At 43.4% G+C, this 19,344-nt stretch overlaps 1 protein-coding gene across 2 annotated transcripts in view; it reads left to right on the forward strand.

The window, feature by feature from the left end:
- Positions 1 to 13,241, forward strand: part of C1H11orf24 (chromosome 1 C11orf24 homolog) — a 34,418-nt gene extending 21,177 nt beyond the window's left edge. For both annotated transcript variants that reach the window (XM_066633049.1, XM_066633050.1), the window contains exons 2-4: positions 5,635 to 5,880; positions 8,577 to 8,690; positions 10,901 to 13,241. In XM_066633049.1, the coding sequence (XP_066489146.1) occupies positions 5,727 to 5,880; positions 8,577 to 8,690; positions 10,901 to 12,138 (1,506 nt within the window). In that variant the 5' untranslated portion in view covers positions 5,635 to 5,726 and the 3' untranslated portion in view covers positions 12,139 to 13,241. The remainder of the gene's footprint in view (positions 1 to 5,634; positions 5,881 to 8,576; positions 8,691 to 10,900) is intronic.
- The last annotated feature ends 6,103 nt before the right edge of the window (positions 13,242 to 19,344 follow it).

Genomic DNA, 19,344 nt, shown 5'->3' on the forward strand with positions numbered 1-19,344 from the left:
CCATGCACCCCTACCTCACATAAGCCCCTAATAAATGTGATACACACACACACACACCACTGATGTTCTCAGAATGAAATGCAAAAATTGAGGATCTGCAATTTTGATGTTAGATTGATGTTAACAGGAAGCAGTGTGGAAACTGTCTCTCTGAGCAGATAAGAAAATGCTGGTTAGATAATGTATTTTTAAAGTAATCCATTGGCAACAAGGACAGATGATCTGTCATATTTGTAAGCTTGGTTATATGACACAAGGATTAGTACTTGGTTTATCATATGTTGCAAAGCTTTGGAGGGCTATTTATGGTGTGTAAGAATTGAATAAGTCCAAAAGCTCTTCTACATCACTGTGCTATATGTAGCAGCCCCACCCAGGACAATTTTGGATATAGTGATAGAACAGTCCTCTTCACAGGTCTCTGAAATACGTCTTGATGCTAATAGATTCCGTGGTGATGTGCCAAATTCCTATACATTTATCTGATGTCTTTTTTTCAGCACTCCATGGCATCCCCCAGGAACTTCCTGGTGCAGCTGGAGATTTTATTTATTCCTCAATTTGAAGTTGTGATGGTTTTGCCCATTAGACAGGAGTAGGTAATTTTTGAAACCAAGTAGTGTGTGGAAAAGGCATCTTTCTACTTAATATCACAGTTTATTCCATTCTCTTTGTTTGGGACTGTTAACTCTTATATTTAGCAGAGGAGCAAAATATGCAAACTGTTGAAATATCTTGGAATGAAGTACAAAATCAAGTGCCTCTTGAAAATATTGGGTTATATCTTCATAAAAGAAGCTCTTTTGTTTGTATAAGGAGGGGACAATTTTTGCTTTCTTTTTCCCAGAAGCTTCCTATACTCCCAAATATCTGCTCTTGAGAGTCATCTGAAGCTTAGGAACAAACTTCAGGGAAGTCCAGTGGGCTGCAGAGGGAAAGAAAGATCAGTGAAAATTGTCCCTCCTTCCTTGCTTGGACAGAGATTCTTCCGTGAGCAGAAGGTTACCTTAGGATACAATCCCATAGCAATATAAACTACTTGTTTCTGATAGAACAAACCCCTCTGTATTATCCACCCATTCAGACTCGGTTTTAAAATTGCAAGTAGGAATCCTTGAGAGCCTGTGGATCAGCTTCCACAGTCCTAACAATGCACCAAAATATTGGCTGATAGTATTAAATATTTATACAGTAAAGGAATAAGAAGATGGGTCCCTGTCACAAAGTGGCTCACAGTCTTAAAAAGACACCAACAACAGCCACTGGTAGAGATGCTCTGCAGGGATGAATCATAACAATTGTCTTCCCCCTGCTACTATAAGAGAACTGCCTATGCTTCTGTGCCTTGTTAGCAGAATGTGGGCAAGTCTGGTTGCCTGATGAAGAGGGTGTATAATTCCTTTGCCCCATGCATCCCAAGTGCTAGTTTTCTAATAGTATTTTATCATTCCGTTCCCAATTTTTCAAGCACAAGGTCAGAGACTATAAAATATCCACATGTAAACGCTGTTTTTGAGTGGAGCTATGGTATTAAACCTTGTTTATCTTTGTCTGTGGCAGAGCCTCTGAGAAGAATTTTATCAGGGGGTACAAAGTTTCTTTTGGGCCCCTTTCCAAAGGGGGAGGGGAGGGGCAAAGAACAGAGGAGGATAGTTCGGACAGAAGAGGACAAAACAGGGTGGGGGAAGGGAAGCAACAACCTGAATAGTCTTTGGAGCCCAGGGCTACAGTTATGCCGAAAACCAAACTCACTCCTAAAACTCTCTAAAATCTTTTAAATATAGAAAATCATTGAGGAAAATTAGCATCAACATATTTAGGCTCACATGAGAATGGAAAGTGTCATGTGTATACCAAAACTTCTACAGCAGCTGTAGTCCCACAGCTGTGACCCTGAGGTCCTATACACTCCTTCATAGCAAGCGGATCTACGCGCCAAAGAACTACTGTAGCAGGCCAGTTTTCTTCCAGATCTGACTCCATTTTAAGGGGTGACATGTATGCATTCCTCATTCTGGTACATATGGCTGGCCACAGCAGCAGTAGCAGCTGTGCACCTGTATCACCACCCCAGCATCCCATATGGGAAGTGAATCCAGGTGAAATAGGAAAATGAAAGAACCCAGGAAATTTCTGCGCCCCCCCCCCTTTTGAGCCTGGGCCCAGGGACAAAAAGCTTTACCCTTTCTCATGGGCTCTGGTCTGCGCACTCTAGAAGGAATCAGTCTGAATGCATGTATTCAACGGACTTGCTTTGCTTACCAGTTTTTATATTGTCAAAGGGAGCTCCATTTCTGTTTCAAATAGTGTGCCTCTGTGAAACTGGAGGGTAAGCATATGATAACATAGTGCAATACAATATTGAATTTAGTGGATCTACTCCTGGGTAAGTGTGTATAGCATTACAGCCTCTGTCTTCAGGGACTCATTCTATTCTATCTGAAGACTGAAACATTTTGCAAGCAGATATCGATAGCTCTAAAACAGACATTTTTCTCCTTTTTAGAAAGGTTTCTTCCACACACACCCCACCCAGGACATCCAATTTGAGGGAACAGTTTGCAGCTCAAATGTTTGCATGCTGCACTGTGATCATGGCTTGTCTTAATGAAGACAGTATCTATGAATTAGAGCTGGGGATCTGTTTAATTTCTTTCCAGTAGAAAGTAATGAAACATTAGGGGAGCCCCTTTAAGACTAAAGCAGCTACAAAATGGTCCTATTCTAGTCATTTGAATTAAAGTTCTGTCTAATACAATGATTTATTCTCTACTCTCAAGGATGCTTCAGGCACACCCACCCAAGAAAGCCAAATGTGTATTCCAGAGTTGCACTCCAAGCACAAAAGTCTTTTTTTCAGATAGCCTTGAATTATAAATGTTAGTGCATCTTTTTTCCAAACTTAAAGACAGCAGAAATAAAATGTGACAAGCCTGTTACACGCAGGGCACTGAGAAGTTTCAGAAGCTCCAGCCACATCAGGAAGGCTGTATGGCAGAATGCTGTCTCCAATTAGATTGTGTCCTTAAGAATATTTTCATCCTTCATGAGGAAATTTGGCATCTGTTTGGCAAACTAATTTTAAGAGTGCTGAGATCTGTTTTTGGTATTAAATCCTAAGTCTGTCTGCTTGCTTGGTACAATTTGCCAAATCAACAAATCTATAAGAGACAAAGGACATCATAAAGTCAGAATAATGGAATGAAACAGGCTTTCCTATTGTAATATATTTGGTACTTGTATGAAACTCAGGAGAGTGACTATAAAGCTGCTTTTCACATGGTGAGATAAATATATTCCCAGGCTAGCAGCAAAATTTAGCCTGCAGCAATTTAGCCAAGATAACGAAATTCAAGTGGTTATCTATGTCTGAAATATGAAGCATTTCATAAGCATTGTCATGAAAATGTTAAGGTGTTGTTAAAAGAGTAGTGGTGGAGCATTCTTACCTTGCTCAGTTGGCTGAGTGATGTCATTACATATTACATCTGAAGTGTTCAATCTGACCACTGTCCTCATTAAAAAAAAAAAAAGTGGGAGGGGGAGAGCTCCAGAAGGATCTCTCCAGACTGGCAGAATGGGCAGCAAAATGGCAGATGCGCTTCAATGTCAGTAAGTGTAAAGTCATGCACATTGGGGCAAAAAATCAAAACTTTAGATATAGGCTGATGGGTTCTGAGCTGTCTGTGACAGATCAGGAGAGAGATCTTGGGGTGGTGGTGGACAGGTCGATGAAAGTGTCGACCCAATGTGCGGCGGCAGTGAAGAAGGCCAATTCTATGCTTGGGATCATTAGGAAGGGTATTGAGAACAAAATGGCTAGTATTATAATGCCGTTGTACAAATCTATGGTAAGGCCACACCTGGAGTATTGTGTCCAGTTCTGGTCGCCACATCTCAAAAAAGACATAGTGGAAATGGAAAAGGTGCAAAAGAGAGCGACTAAGATGATTACGGGGCTGGGGCACCTTCCTTATGAGGAAAGGCTACGGCGTTTGGGCCTCTTCAGCCTAGAAAAGAGACGCTTGAGGGGGGACATGATTGAGACATACAAAATTATGCAGGGGATGGACAGAGTGGATAGGGAGATGCTCTTTACACTCTCACATAATACCAGAACCAGGGGACATCCACTAAAATTGAGTGTTGGGCGGGTTAGGACAGACAAAAGAAAATATTTCTTTACTCAGCGCGTGGTCGGTCTGTGGAACTCCTTGCCACAGGATGTGGTGCTGGCGTCTAGCCTAGACGCCTTTAAAAGGGGATTGGACAAGTTTCTGGAGGAAAAATCCATTATGGGGTACAAGCCATGATGTGTATGCGCAACCTCCTGATTTTGGAAATGGGTTAAGTTAGAATGCCAGATGTAGGGGAGGGCACCAGGATGAGGTCTCTAGTTATCTGGTGTGCTCCCTGGGGCATTTGGTGGGCCACTGTGAGATACAGGAAGCTGGACTAGATGGGCCCATGGCCTGATCCAGTGGGGCTGTTCTTATGTTCTTATGAGAGATGGGATTAAAGAAAATATGAAAGGTGTTGCCAAATGCTTGCCCAGAGCAATAGCCATGCTAACAGTCATTGGCAACAGTGGTATTGTGGGATGATTAGTACCCATTTTCTGAGGTATTGAATAGAGGCAACCCAGAAGTTTGGCAAGGATATGATGGTAAATGTCCGGAAGTGGCATCGCAAACACCACACAGCTGCTGGAGAAGAGTCTGCAACTGCATTTGCAGTTTCTGGGACACTAGTAGGAATGCTTTCCCTAAGAAAAAGATGCACTGTATTATTCTGCACCAGCTAAAAGCCTCTGGGTAGTTTTCAGTACAAATTTTGCACAGGAGCCTGAACAGAAAAGCTACAACAGAAAACAGCTACAACAGAAAAGTTAACAGCTGCCTCACCAGTTTTGTGAAAAATGCTCCCTTGCCATTATCCCAGCATGGATTTCAGGTACAGCAGTGGACATCCTAGGGCTGTCAGCCCAAGCGATCAGGGCTGAAGATCATCAGTGGTGAGAATTCATCTGTTCAGCCCTGTGCAGTAGATTGGGCAGAGGAAATGTTTTGTCCAAAGAAGCCATCAATAGATGTTCATGGCTAGGAAAGTGATCTCCTATGTCCGAACTGATTCTGTCATTTCTTAATTGTGTGGCCTTGTATGTATTGCTATGTTTCTGTGCACCTAACTTTTCCCTCTAAAGGAATGGGAGTGTGGCAAATATAGTTGTACTCTGCAAATGTTGTTATGCCTTAATTTGTAGCTGACACTATCTGTTGGTTGTCTGTTGTATTGGTATCCTGTTCTTCCTTCGAGGATGTGAGAATGGCTTACGTATACTTTACAAGCAGTCTCCTATCCAGATGCGGATTGAGCTAAAATCCTTTTAGCTTTAGTGGATAAATTCTTTATCATGAGCCGTTGGCCATTCCATGGGCCATTTTGTTAAGTGTGCTGGGAAGATAACTCACATTCTGAACACCCTTGTTTAACTTCTTGTCTTTAGAAACGCTAGTTTTGGTACAGCGCACGTTTGGGGCCCATGGAAAGAGAGAGCTATAGTAGACAGCTGGAAAGGCATGAAAACATCACACCAAATGCACAGAACATAAAAGTTGGATTTTTCTTTGGCAGATGTGTTGCTTGAGGTCTGACTGACAGCGGCTGGTCGATCTGGAGAACAACACCCAGAGAAAACGGGTTTTCTTCCACGACAAGCCTTCAAGATGTGGATAGCTGCTGTATTTTTCCTACTGATTTCCTTATGCATGTCTGAAAACAAGAGTTCCATCTTAAAGGAAAGCGGGGTCCAAGTGACGAGGCTACTTTTCAGTAGTGAAAAACATTGCCAACAAGCTTGTAGAGGTCCAACAGTTTCAGGTAAGACTACCCCACAAGCCTCCCTTAACCATGAAGGGATTTCCTTTGGGGAAAGAGGGTTCTGTCTTCATTTTTCACAGCATTTATAATTATGGCTTCCATGTGTAGTAGCTAAATAACTTCACAGCTTTATTTAAATTGAAAACAGAGTCCTGGTTTCTCAGGAACCGGTTTGACTTTTACGATGCAGGAAGCACAGAAGTGTCTTTGTGCATACTGCTAACAGAGAAATTTTGTTATAGTACCTAACTTACTTCAGAGCCAGATGTTTCTAAACTTGGTGAAGTATCACATTCTTATGTGTCCTTGTGGCCATATTATCTGAATGCCTTGAGGTCCTGGAAAGTATTTAGAATCAAATTTGACATGGGCTTCAAGGGTCATCTAATTCAGCCTACATCTTTAGGATGTTCTAGACCTAAATCATCCCTGACAGAGACTCATCAATTTGCTTCTTAAAAAGTCTTCAGGGATGGAGACTACACTGTTTTCTAGAACTGCTTTTCACTTTGCCAAGCTTATGTTGACTTAGGGCCAGTCCAAATTTACAGCACCATTGCAGCCTCAATGCAGCCCCAAGGTAAGGGAACATTTGTTCCTTAACCTTGAGGAGGCCTTTGTGACTGCCTCCCCACTACAGGATGCAGCACATGCCCCATTGGCACAGCTGCCCCGGCACTAGAAAATTGGATTGGATTGGGCCCTTAGTCCTGCAGTCAGCTGCTTTTAACTGGGGATGCCAACTTTGATATTCTGCACAGGCCTGATATTCTGCACAGCACCCAAGGCAGTGCCTGAAATGTCCAATCCCCTTTCTTTTGTGTGCAATGCATCAGTGCATGCATGTGTCCTCACTGCCTTGCCTGCCCAACTTGTTTTGAAGAAGAGGCTGGGTGGGCAAGGAGGCACTGGAGTGATCCCAGAGTGCCCTGTTCCCCTTGCCATTGCTTTGCTACTGCCTTCTTCCCTGTCTGACTGCTGCTTCAGAAGAGGTGAGAAGGACAGTCCTGCTTCAGTCGTACTAGAACAGGGTTGCCGCAATCTCCAGCTTGTTTCTCCAGCCCCATTGTTGCAATTGCTTACTTGCAGCCATGAGGCTGAAGGAAGAAGTGTGTTGTCACTATTGCTCCAATTCTCCTTTTGCTTGTTCTTAGCAAAGTGAGAAAGAGGGTCAGAGCACACTGTGAAGTGACTGGATAGGCAGTGGCAGACAGGTGCAGGTTACCCCAGCCCATCATTCAGAGGAGCCATCTCACTGGGCCACATGGATTGCCTGGCTCTGGGTCTGCCCATAAAGCATATGCTCTCACACTGAACTATGATTAGATTAGATTATTGTCATTGTGCTCCGAAATTTGATGTACCATTGAGATACGAGCATTAAAAAGCTATTTACAACAATCCCCCACATCAGTCACACTCTGCACACTCACCCACACATTCAATACAACATGCATCATATAATATAAAAGCAATATTAAACAAAACCATATTGCCCAGGAGCATGATAACAAACTATGTCGCCTCTTTGGTGGTAATTTTAAGTTCCTTATTCAATGTAATTATAGCAGTAGGATAAAAACAGTTCAAGAATCGTGTGGCACATGCTCTAACAGTTCTGTATCGTCTACCTGAAGGCAACAGTTCCAAAAAATTATGAGCTGGATGAAAGGAATCTCTAAGAATACTGTATAACTTCTCCAGTCAGCGAAATGTAAAGATGTCCTCCAAAGCTGGTAGATGGAGGTTGATGATGTTCTATGCAGTCCTAATAATTCTCTGCAAAGCTTTTTTGTCCACTGCAGAGCAGTGCTCTCTCGCTTTCTCTCACTCTCACACACACAGACGAAATGCAAGTCTCTTGTATAGCTTTATGTCTTGCATTTTTTTCTGACAGACCTCTGTCTCTTGCAAAATTTCTACCCCATTTAATGTTTAAAAAAAATAATTATTCTATCTGGACCAGTTTGGATCTCTGTCTTCAGAAACCTCTGCAGAAGACTTCTGAGAGGATTAGAAATTAGATTAAATTAGTCAAAACTCGCTGAGAGACATTGTTTTCATCATATGTAGCCTCAGAAAGCCTCAGAGGGGCTCTTGGAGAGTTGTAACCAAAGAAAGCAAATCCTGACAAAGCACCATTGAAATCAATGGAGACATTAGTCATGACTGACTTAAGTTCTATCCATTCCAAGGGGGCTTAGAATTTACTTTCTTTGGATTCAGCCTAGGATATCTGTTGGAATAAGTGAGCTTGAATTTGTTCCTTAGTTATTGGTAATAAATATAACTTTTCTAATGAATGTTTTACCTTTTTCCAGCTTTCTGATTTATCAAATTTTTTCTGGTTGAAAATGACAGATTTATTTACTTATATAATGCTTTTCAATCAAAAGAAATTGTACCAAAGCAAACTAAATAAATGAAAACATTGTTCCCTGTTCTAAAAAGACTCACAGTTCAAAATGAGACACATTGGCAAACAACCAAGAGAAAAGATACTGTTCTGGAATGTGTATCTGTATTCATCCATGCAAACTAATTACAGATGATGTACATAAAACTATTTACAGAAAAATTTACAGATGGTGTTTTAGCTTTGATAATGAAATACAATGTATTTGAACAAAATGTTATCTGATTCCTTTTCCTCCAAATGAAACTGATGATCTGCCTTTCCTGGTTTGATACTATAGGTAATCGCTACTGCTGGTCAGTGCTGTATCAGAGTCACTGTGTCCTCCTGCGCTGTCCACAACTGAGTGCATGTCTGAATGCCAGCACACAGGATATTAAAGAACTAATGGGAGGTAATGTGGACTCAGTGGAAGGTTTATTGATTAAAAGTAAAGGGTTGGTTCATGGGGCAATGATTTCCTAATCTCTTCACTTTCCAGATGATTAGTGTTTTAAAGGTGTACTGACAATTTGTTGAAAGTTTTGGCAGAAAGCTAGGCCATGATTTCAAGACACTTAGAAGTTACTGTAATTCCAACCTTTGAGGAACTGAACTTGCAGCAGAAGTTGTCTCCCATTAAGAGGCTGCAGTTGAACAACTAATCATCATAGGGAAAAATTGCTCAATTCACAATGAATCTTTGAATATTTTATGGAAAATGGCCTGCATCAGTACCTGGAAAGATTGAATGACTACAAGCATCCTGTAGTTGCCCAAAGAACCCTCAGAACTAAGTTCAAGGCAGAATGTAATCCCAAACATTTTAGTGACCCACCTCATCTTCCACAGTGGGTCACAACACAATGCTCAGTACCACACAGCAATGCATTCCTGAGAGTCTCCAAAGGTCACTTCTGGTTCCACAACCTACTCTATTTGCCTCTGCAGACCCCATGAAAGCAACCTGGAAGTAAATCTGAAGTTGTAGGGGCAAACTGGAAGTCGCTTCTGGTCACTTCCTCAAACATTCTGAGACAAATAGGGATAATAGACTGAGGGAGTAGTGCATTCTTGCTGAGAGAAGATCTCTTGCATGAATGGGGTGGGCAGACACTGCTAACCTCTTGCCCCAGACCTCACTAAACCTGAAGGTAACCCTGTCTGACACGGGGACTCTAGGGCAGTTTGCACTTGGGACTCTTTCCATTGAAATGGAATGCATTTGCTGCGGTTGTCTCCATTTTACAAAGTGACTCTGTACATTCCTTTTCTCCTGTACATTCATATTTTCCTGGGAAAAGGCAGAAGTCTTGGCATTAGCGTTAAGTTGGCTGTCAAGTTAGAAACTGGAGATGGGGTGTGTAATCAGAGTAGTTTTTAGCATCAGTTGCTCACACTAGATTTTACAGCAGCAGGGTCTTCTATTCTAATTAAAAGTGACACCATAACAAAATGGAGCATGTTAGGGATTGGGAAAGTAGCATTGTAGCGTGTGTGAGAATTCCACTCTACATGTGTTTATTTTAAAGGGGAACTTTTCATGGTTATTTGGGTCCTCAAAGACTTTTCAGGGATTTAGCAGCCATGTTAAGCTGAAGAGATTTTTGCTGCCAAGAGCCAGTAATGCTGATGAGAAATATGTTCCTCCATTTTAACATTTGTTTTGGAATTACAGTTAAATGTTTACGTAGATTGACTTACTGTATTTTAAAAAGGGCTCTCTGGATATTTTTTTGAGAGAGAATATTAGAGGTAATTGGCTGCCCATAATCTTTCCACCTAGCTGCCAACAAAGCCCCTCATCTCAAATGTGTCATTTATTTATATATACCTACACACCACATTGCCCCACACCTCAGTTACTTCTTTGCAAGCAGAAGCTAAGAGATTTTAAACACCTTTCTCTCCAGTGTGAATGGCTTAAGCAGTGCCATCCTCTTATAAGCTTCAGCCATTCAGCAGGCACACAAGTGAGCAGCTGAGATGTATAAGGGAAAAATTTCCAACTGAGCCTTTGCTGCTACTCATGCTGGAGAGAAGGGGCTAAAGATCCATTTGCTTGTGTGGGAGTCAGTAGATGGAACCAGGGTTACTGCTCCATCAGCACTTGTTCAGCCTGAAATGCAACCCCTTGAAAAATGTTTGGCCAATCAGATGTGCTCAGCATTGTATATTATACCTCCAACAGCATGTATTAAGCTATAAATTGTAATGAAGTTATGCCACTGAAGTTTTGCACTGGTAATTGCAGAGCATTTGTCATTTTTGTTAGTAGAATAAAACTACTCTGAAAGACTTAAAAGGCCAATTATTACAAATATCAACACTATTTTTGTACCATAAGTAGTATCGGATTATTTGTACAGGGCCACAGAGTACCATATCAGAAGCCAAGGAAAGTGACGCGTTCTCAGAAGTGCTGTATCTGCAAGAACATAGGTCCAATTAAAGAGAAAGATATTGTAGTTGGTTGATTCTGTGATTTCTGCCACTTACTGTCAATAAATTAGAGATGGTACCACAAAAGTAAATTGCCCTTGATGTATGGCTCTTGAGATTTAAAATTATTGTTGTCTCTGTAACCCATTTCTGATCATGTCTTTGTTTTTATTATGTTTTAAGAATTCATCCTCTATAAAAGAAGAAAGCGTAATGCATCCCAACAGGTCGATAATACCAAAAAACCTGATGAGGAACAAAGGATGCTGATGACTGAGGAGCCCATTAAGAGAGGTTCTGCAGAAGTATCTCCTTCGTCAAAGACTCAAGTCAGGATGACAGCAGATGCAGTAGTGATTACAGCCACTACAGCCACTGTAAAGAAGTCAACTGCTGTCACGCCTGTGACTTCTATCATCTCCCAACATATAGTAGGAGCAACAGCCATAGTCCCAACTGGAAACAGTGTAACCACAATTAGTAAGAAAACAACTGTTGGAGCCTCAACCTCAGGTCCCATTACCTCTCTTCATAACACCTTTTCTGCACTTCCAGACAATGGTACTGTTAATATTACTACTAGTACAGGAAGCTCCACAGGAACACAAAACAGTGGATTAATTCCAGGAATAGTTGGTAAAACAATACCAATAGAACCTGCACCTAGGACTGCTGTTACTTTTGAGTCTACAGTATCAGTGCTTCCTACATCCCTCCACACAGCAACTGTATCCAGCACTTATGCTCCTGGAGGCTCTAGCGCAGTTGGAAGTAGCTCAAAACCAGTAAATATGTCTACTGCTGCAGCTGCCCACAGCCCAACAACATCTGCAGCTGCCCACAGCCCAACAACATCTGCAGCTGCTCACAGCCCAACAACATCTGCAGCGGCCCACAGCCCAACAACATCTGCAACTACCCAGAGCCCAACAACATCACGTACCCATTCAACAGACAAAAGTACATCTCTAACAACTACAAGCCCAATCACGGTTGCAACAAAGTCAGGTGATTTTGAGCGAATTACAACAAACAAGGCAAACCTCTCTCCAGTTGAGGATACTCCTGTGGTCTCTGTGAAGGGTACTGATACCTCCACTGTTACACAGCAAGCAAAGACTAGTCACCTAGTGACAACAACTTATATCACTCCCTTGGCAGTGATTACTACTACAAGTCCAACATCATTGCCCAAATTAACAGCCATAGAACAAAGGGAAGATAATCAGGACACAGACAGTGAGAATAGCTCTCAGCAGGTAGATGTCAGCTGGCTCCTGGTAGTGCTTCTTTTTGGTGTCCTGTTTTTCATAACAATTGTAGTTCTGTTTGCCATACAAGCTTATGAGAGCTACAGAAAGAAAGACTACACTCAAGTGGACTACCTAATCAATGGGATGTACGCAGACTCGGAAATGTGAAAGCAACAGAGGTACAAAGAAGAAGCTTTATAGAAATACGTACACACAACTGTTAATGAGGGCAGTTGAAAGCCTAGGATGGTTAGTCTTTCAATTCCCTGTTTTGCCTATAAGACCAACTGAAAGTGCTTCCAAATTACTTTTGGTGCAATTTAGGAGAAATGCCATGTATTCTACTTAAAAGTGTTGGTTTTTTTTAAAATCCACAGTCACAGGTTGCCAAGGATATATTATTTTTGAAATTGCAGCAATGCTTCTGTTGTGCCAGTTTTGTTTACCATTGCAAAGGAGCATTAGTGTTGCACAGCCCTCTTCTGAGGATGGTGATGCTTTCTAATTTCCTCAGGTTCTGTTAATGTCCTGTCTATTTCTGTGTGACAAATGGTGACGAGGTGTTTTCGGACAGTTTTTCAAGTGTCGGTATACTGACACCTGCAGGTTGCACGGGGACTGTACCTATTGCTGTTCGTCCAAATGGCTGGCCGAGGACTGGCAGGATTGGTGCACGTGGCACAGTCCAAAAGAGTGCCCAGTATAAACCCCTTGTGCAGGCTGGCACCTTTTTTCTTTTCTTATGGTACATTTCATTTCACTGCTACTAGCTGCAGTCATGAGGGAAGCTGGTGGCTCAAGATGCAACCTAAGAGTGATCTTTGTTTACAGGATATGAAGAGTCTTGAAGTCTCTGGGTGAAAAGCCCGCTGGACTTGCTAAGCATTCCTATTACAGACTGTCAGGGAGAATGTTGGTGGAGCAGGCATCTGTGTAGTGAGCTCCCTGCTTGTTAAAATCTGTTTACTAGACCCTGTTTAATGCTGTGCTGCTTCCTAAACATGATGATTATTCCCTGAGGTGCCTTTGCATCTCTATATGATTTTATTTTTGTACCCACTCACTTAATAAATGAAGCCCTGTAGGGCACGTCAAGGCCCACTCAACAATATTTTCTTTCTTTTTTTTTCTTGCCTCCCCTTCCCACTTTATTAGTGATAATTCCTCCTGAGAAAAACAGCACACTGAAGGCCTTCTCTGTAACATTTTGACCGTTCCTGTTGTTTGCTTAAGTCAGAGGTTTTCAAACCCTCTCAGAGAGTTTAAACTGCTCTAAGTCCTTGTGGGGGCAGGGGGGAGGCAGTGACATGATCCCCAGGATCGCATCGCTCAGGGGGCTGCAGGGACTTGGCTGTACTTACCAGAGCCTCCTGCAGCCTCCCGGGGGTGCGGGCAGCCCTGCACAACCTTCTGCAGGGTTCGCTGAAGCTTAGGAAGTGAAAGTGGAGCAATCGTGCACCACTTCTGGTTTTGCAGAGGCGGGGCGCGATCTCTCCACTTTCACTTTTGAAACTTCAGGGAGCCCTGCAGACGGTCATGCAGGGCTCCCCACACCCCCAGGAGGCTGCAGGAGGCTCTGGTAAGTACAGCCAAGCCCATGCAGTCAACTGAGCAACGTGATCCTGGGGATAACATCACTGCCTCCTCCCTACCCCCACCCCTTAAGGGCGCCCATACGCATCATGACGCCCCAGTTTAAAAACCCCTGGCTTAAGTCACTAGCACTCCATTTTCTGCTCTGCTTTGTCATTTTTTGCAATCACAATACATCTCAAGTGCAATTCTCTTTTGGCGCTCCACCAGTACAGCTGCAGTAGCCTAATGTGTTGCACATGTACAGGATGACCAGACGTCTTCTTTTTCCAGGATATGCCCTCTTTTTTTAACCTTATGTCCTGGGAAAGAACTTAAATGTCCTCCTTTTCCCTGTGAGCAGGCCCCTGCAGGCAGCACATAGCCTTGTTGTATTTAATAATTAAATGTAATGAAGTTTTAAATTTCATAAGCAATGTAGTGTTTAAATTAACCACATGAAATCAGTATAAAAGTGTTTTTATTTTTTATTTTGTCATGTCCTACATTTTTCTTGGATGTTCTACATTTTGGGGTGCCTTATCCTCTCTTGCAGTTATGACATCTGGTCACCCTGCACACGTGCCATAAGGCACATGCACAATGACTCAAGAGTCAGCAGTGCTGGTGGGGAGGCCTGTGCCCAGCGGCATCCCTAGAGGGCTGTGAGGGGGCAGGCAGCACCAAGTGAGGTGCACGGGGGGGGGGGGCGTGATGCACACATGTGATAAAATGGTGTTTTTTAGGAATAATACCATCACTTCATATACCATTGGATGTGGCATTTACAGCAGAATGCAATGAAAAAACTGGAGTGAAATATCTCCTTTCTATCCAAAGTTAATGGCCAAAAATTCAGAAAACAAAAATGCATGGAGCCCGGTGGAAAGTGAAACCGAGTCCTATTGCATGTTTACTCACGAGTTGATGAACTTGCCTTAGTCCATTGGAAATGGCAGGCTGAGAGGAATTCAACGACACCAGAATGGTCCCAATCCAATGAACACAGCCCCCTTATTACTTTGAGAAGTGCCGGCTCTCATCAGGCTCAAGAGACTATAATAGGAAGAAATCCTTCTCCCTCAAACTGGGGCCAAGTGGGAAGCTTGGGATATAAGAAGGGAGCAAAATCACAACCACCATTCCTTTTGCTGTGTTATTGCAGGTGCCCATTTCTATGGATAACAGGTTTTTAGGAACCTGTTTTGTATTTTCAGTTGTTAATTAATTTTGTATTTTCAGTTGTTTCTTGCACTTTCAGAGATGAGCCAACAGGATGCACTGTTGTGCTGATTGAGAGAAATACAGATTCAGTCTCCCAACACAGCCCCCCAGAGAGTCTAAAAAGCAGGAGGTGCCTCCAGAACTTGAGTTTCCTGCATTCTCCAGGGCATTGCTCCTCTCATTCGCTTAGCTAAGGCCTCCCCCCCAACTATGTTTGAATTGGAGATACATGGAAATGACCCAACATCCTGCTGACCCCAATTAAAAACAAGGAAACTATTTCAGTAGGAATGCACAGCTCTTTTTATAGCTTTTTTAAAAAAGATTTTATTTAGTTCTTAGCCTGAAACACTTTGCCCGTATCATGCTGGGACAGGCAGAAGTCATTAAGTATGACAAATGTAACAACTGGAAGTTGGATCTTCTTCTCTTCCTCCCCCCCCCTTCCCTAGGCTACATAGCAACATAGGATCTGTGTACAGATTAAGAAGATAAGGCGAGTTAAATGGCAACATTTCTTACAGTACCCCCTCTCACCTTAGAATCACCTTGTGAAGTTAGAGTAACATTTGGTGAGCAAAAGCTAAGGAATAGTTTTTTGCTCACAGACAGCTGTGGCCGTGAAATTAGATCCAATGCAGGGTGTCTTTCTGCTGCATCCAGATCAAGGTACAGTGTGTTTGTTATTTAAAACATATATAGACAACCTTTCAATCAGAAGTTATTCTCGGCTTACCCAAGATTTTCTTTTAAATAAGAGAAATGAAAAAGGACCATTTATCTCCTTAAGGAAATGTTAGCCTGCAATCCTATGCACACTTTCCTAGGAGCAGATTCCATTGAACACAGTGGGATTTATTTCTGGGTAACATGCATTGGATAGTGCTGTTAGTTCCTTAATAGCGTGAATTTTAATTTAAGAAGTGGTCATTCCTAAGCAAAAATTAAACTTGCATTGGCTAAAAATATGCTTCAATTTAATTGATTTAAACATAAAATCATGCTAGAAAACAAACTATAAACAACAATGGAGCAGAGATTTATCTGCTCTCTTAAATGGCTATGGAAAATAATAATCTTGACTTGCCCCTAAAATGTGAGTGGACCCCACTGAATCTCCCTGAGGAGGAAGATTCAAAGTTCCCTGGGGAGGAAGATGGGGTGCCACTAATGAAAAGACCCTGCATTTGGCAGAGAACTATCAAAATCCTTACAGTGACCTACGCACAGCAAGATCATCAAAGAGAAGCTAGGCAACTGCATAGGTTTTAATGAGAATAACATCTGAATGCGAAGACACAGATGTTCTTAAGATGTGCAAGCCTCCAATTAGTTAAGGCTTCAAAAGTCTGCATCTGTGGTTTTTATACCACTTTTAAACTGCCAGCTGGGAAGCAGCAAAAGTGATCCAACCGCTGAGTACTGTACAATATACAGTGAGCACAGGGCCAACCCTCACTGCTACAGTCTGGACCAGTTCAAGATGCTTTCCAGTGGTAACCCTATGTACAGCGACCTCGTCTTATCTAGTCTGAAAGTTACCTGGGCAGAAGTCGTGGTGGCTTGATCCTTCCTTCTTCAGGCAGGCTAATAGCTACCCTACCACCCAGAGTGGCATCCAAGTTGGAGTGCACAACAGTTATTTTTTTATCAACAACACCCTTTGCTTATCAGTCACAGTTGGCCACTGCATACTACGAGCAGATTACAATAAGCTTTTCACTTTTCAGGCTAGCTCCACCAGATGGCACTGTATTGATATGATGCTTATATAAAAGTATCTCTCTTTGCTACATTCATCACCATGTTTAAAATGAGCTCTCTCCTATAACACAGGCCAGCACACATTTTGCTTCCTTAAACATTACACCAATTCCTGGGTATATTTGGGGTGCTGATTCCAAACATGGCATCCATTTTGCCCTATCACCTCTAGTTTTGGAGACACGGCATAGCCTCATCAGTGAATAGTTCAAGCAGCTTCCTCATGCGGATGCCTACACCATGGCTTCCTCATGAGGAAGCTGCTTGAACCATTCACTGATGAGGCTATACTATACAGGTCAAGCCTATTTTGGAAGAGAACGGACACAAATAATTAGTCTCAACTTGTATCTCCAAAACTAGACATGACAGGGCAAAACGGATGTCATTTTTGGAATTTGGCACCCCAAATTCATATCAAACCACCATAAAGTTTGGGAAAATCATTTCTGACCCTCAATTTTGTAGGCCTGTATAATTGGTTGGGCTCCCGATTCACTTTTTGTTTTTTATTTTCTTGGAGGAGGGCGCATGCACACAGCAGAGGTGGGTCAGGGCAGTGGATCCAATCAGGCCGCCTCTGCTGCTCCTGTACTTAGAAGGCAGCAGAGCATAATGGAGAGAGGCATCAAGCGACCCGCCTCATTCACCCATTAAATCCCGGATGATGGTGGTTTGCATGGAGTACTTTGGCTTGATGGAATATTGGCATAGAAGCCAGGGAACCCTTGACTAAGATAAGCCTCTCTATTGAACCATACTGCCCCTCAATAGGTTTGTGACAAATCGCTTAGCCTGATTAATGGCTGAAAGGCATACCTGCTGGAAGAGAGTGGTGAGAGTCAGAAGACTTTGTTTTTCTTGGTATGTAGAAGATTATTTTAATACTGCAGTTACAAACATGTTTCTCTGAAAGGCAAGTACTTAGCAAAATAGCTTCTAGAACCAATTATAGACATCCATTAGTCATGAATAGTAACTTAATTGCAAATGACAGTAATTAGACTGTCTAGCTTAGTGTGCTCATTAATATCACAGACACAATGACCAAGATTGTGGAAAAAGCTGCTTGAGAACCAAATTGTGGCAGAACAGGAATAGCCATGGAGTGGAACATTGCAGTCAGGCTCATTTAGGGGCTCCATGAAGGGCTTTGCAGGGGGGTAACTGGCAAAAACACAAAGTCTTACAACACCTTATAGTCTAATACATGTATAGCAGCCTACAGTTTCATGGGCTATACTCCACCACTGGTGTACCTAGAGGGGGGCAAATGGGGCAAAAGCCCCAGGCACCTCCCTGAGCCTCACCCCCCTCCAGCCGGAGGAGGAGCGCCCAGGAGCGCTGTGGAGAGGCACCAACAAGCTGCCTCTCCGTCAGTGCCTTAGCGCTGACTGAGCTGCCCCCCTCCTTCTTTATAGGAGGAGAGGAGACGGATGCCCTAGAGAGGCAGCGCATCGGGTGATGCTACTCCCGTCACACCGATGCTCTAGGGTGCTCATCTCATATCCTCTGGAGCAGGGGGGAGGGTGCCCTAGAGAAAATGCTTCTCTAGGGCACCCTCCCCCCTCCTCCAGAGGATACGAGATGGGTGCCCTAGATTGTCAGCACAACAGGAGTCGCATCTCCTGTCGCACTGACACTCTAGGTTGCTCATCTCCTATCCTCCTATAAGGGAGGAGGGGAAGGGTGGCAGCCCAGTCCAGCATTGAGGCGCTGCCTGAGAGGCAGCTTCTCACTACCTCCCAGGAGCATTGCTGGGCGCCCCTCCTCCACCTCTGAGGGCATCCCTAAGAGGTGGAGGGGAAGCAGCTCGTGCCCCCTCCAATTTCGGGAGGAGACACGTGCCGCTTCCCAGGCCCCCATGGAGCCCCCAGCGGCCCCAAACCACTCCAATGGAGACCTCCACGCGGCTTAGAAGTGGCACAGAAGGCTCTGTCAAGGCCTCGGCTGCCTCCTCCGTTCTCCTTTGTTTTCAAAGGGGGAACAGAGGAGGTAACCGCACAGAAGTAATTGCGGTGACGATGATGTCACCGCAATTACTTCCGTGGCAGGTGTGGGGGGCAGAGAAGAGGGTGGGGGCAAAAATGGGGTGTGGTAGGTGGAGTTTGGTGTTTGGTGGCATTTGCAGAGCTTCTGTTTACCTCCAACTACAGATTGTTGGTGCACAAAATAGCGCTGAAGCTCAAACACTAATAGCCCAGCTTCAGAACTGATGCCGGGCATTCTGCAGCCAAAGCCGAGGACAGATTCTGCCTCAAAGATGTGGAGGCCAGGAGGAGCAGGCTCAAATCTGCTCTAGTTTCTCTCTTTGTGTCCTGTTTTCTTCTTGAACTGACAAACCTGTTTGTTACCGCTGAATTTCAAAATACATCAGTCTAGGGATGTCCAGACATTTTCGCAGGAGGGCCACATCATCTCCCTGACACTGTGTCGGGGGAGGGGGGAAAGAATTAATTTACGTTTAAAATTTGAATAAATTTACATAAAAGAATTTATTTGAGATGGAACTTATATGAATGAATGAAGGTCTTGCAGTAGCTCAAGGTCTATAAAAGGCCTTGCACAAAACAAGGCTGACCTTTCCTTCACTGCTGCTACTGCATCACAGAGGTGACACAGCAAGTAGAGGAGGGAGCCCTCGTCCCACAGCTCAGGTGAAAGGTCAAACAGTCATCCTCATGCTGAGAGCAGTTGCATCGGGCCAGCATGGGCTCCAGCAAGTCTCTAGAGGGCCAGAGGTTCACTGGTGACAGGGGCTCTCTGAGGGCCCGATTGGGAGCCCCTGAGGGCCGCAAGTGGCCCCCGGGTCGG

The sequence above is a fragment of the Tiliqua scincoides genome, chromosome 1 (assembly GCF_035046505.1).
Source record: "Tiliqua scincoides isolate rTilSci1 chromosome 1, rTilSci1.hap2, whole genome shotgun sequence".
In the NCBI taxonomy this organism is placed as follows: domain Eukaryota; kingdom Metazoa; phylum Chordata; class Lepidosauria; order Squamata; family Scincidae; genus Tiliqua; species Tiliqua scincoides.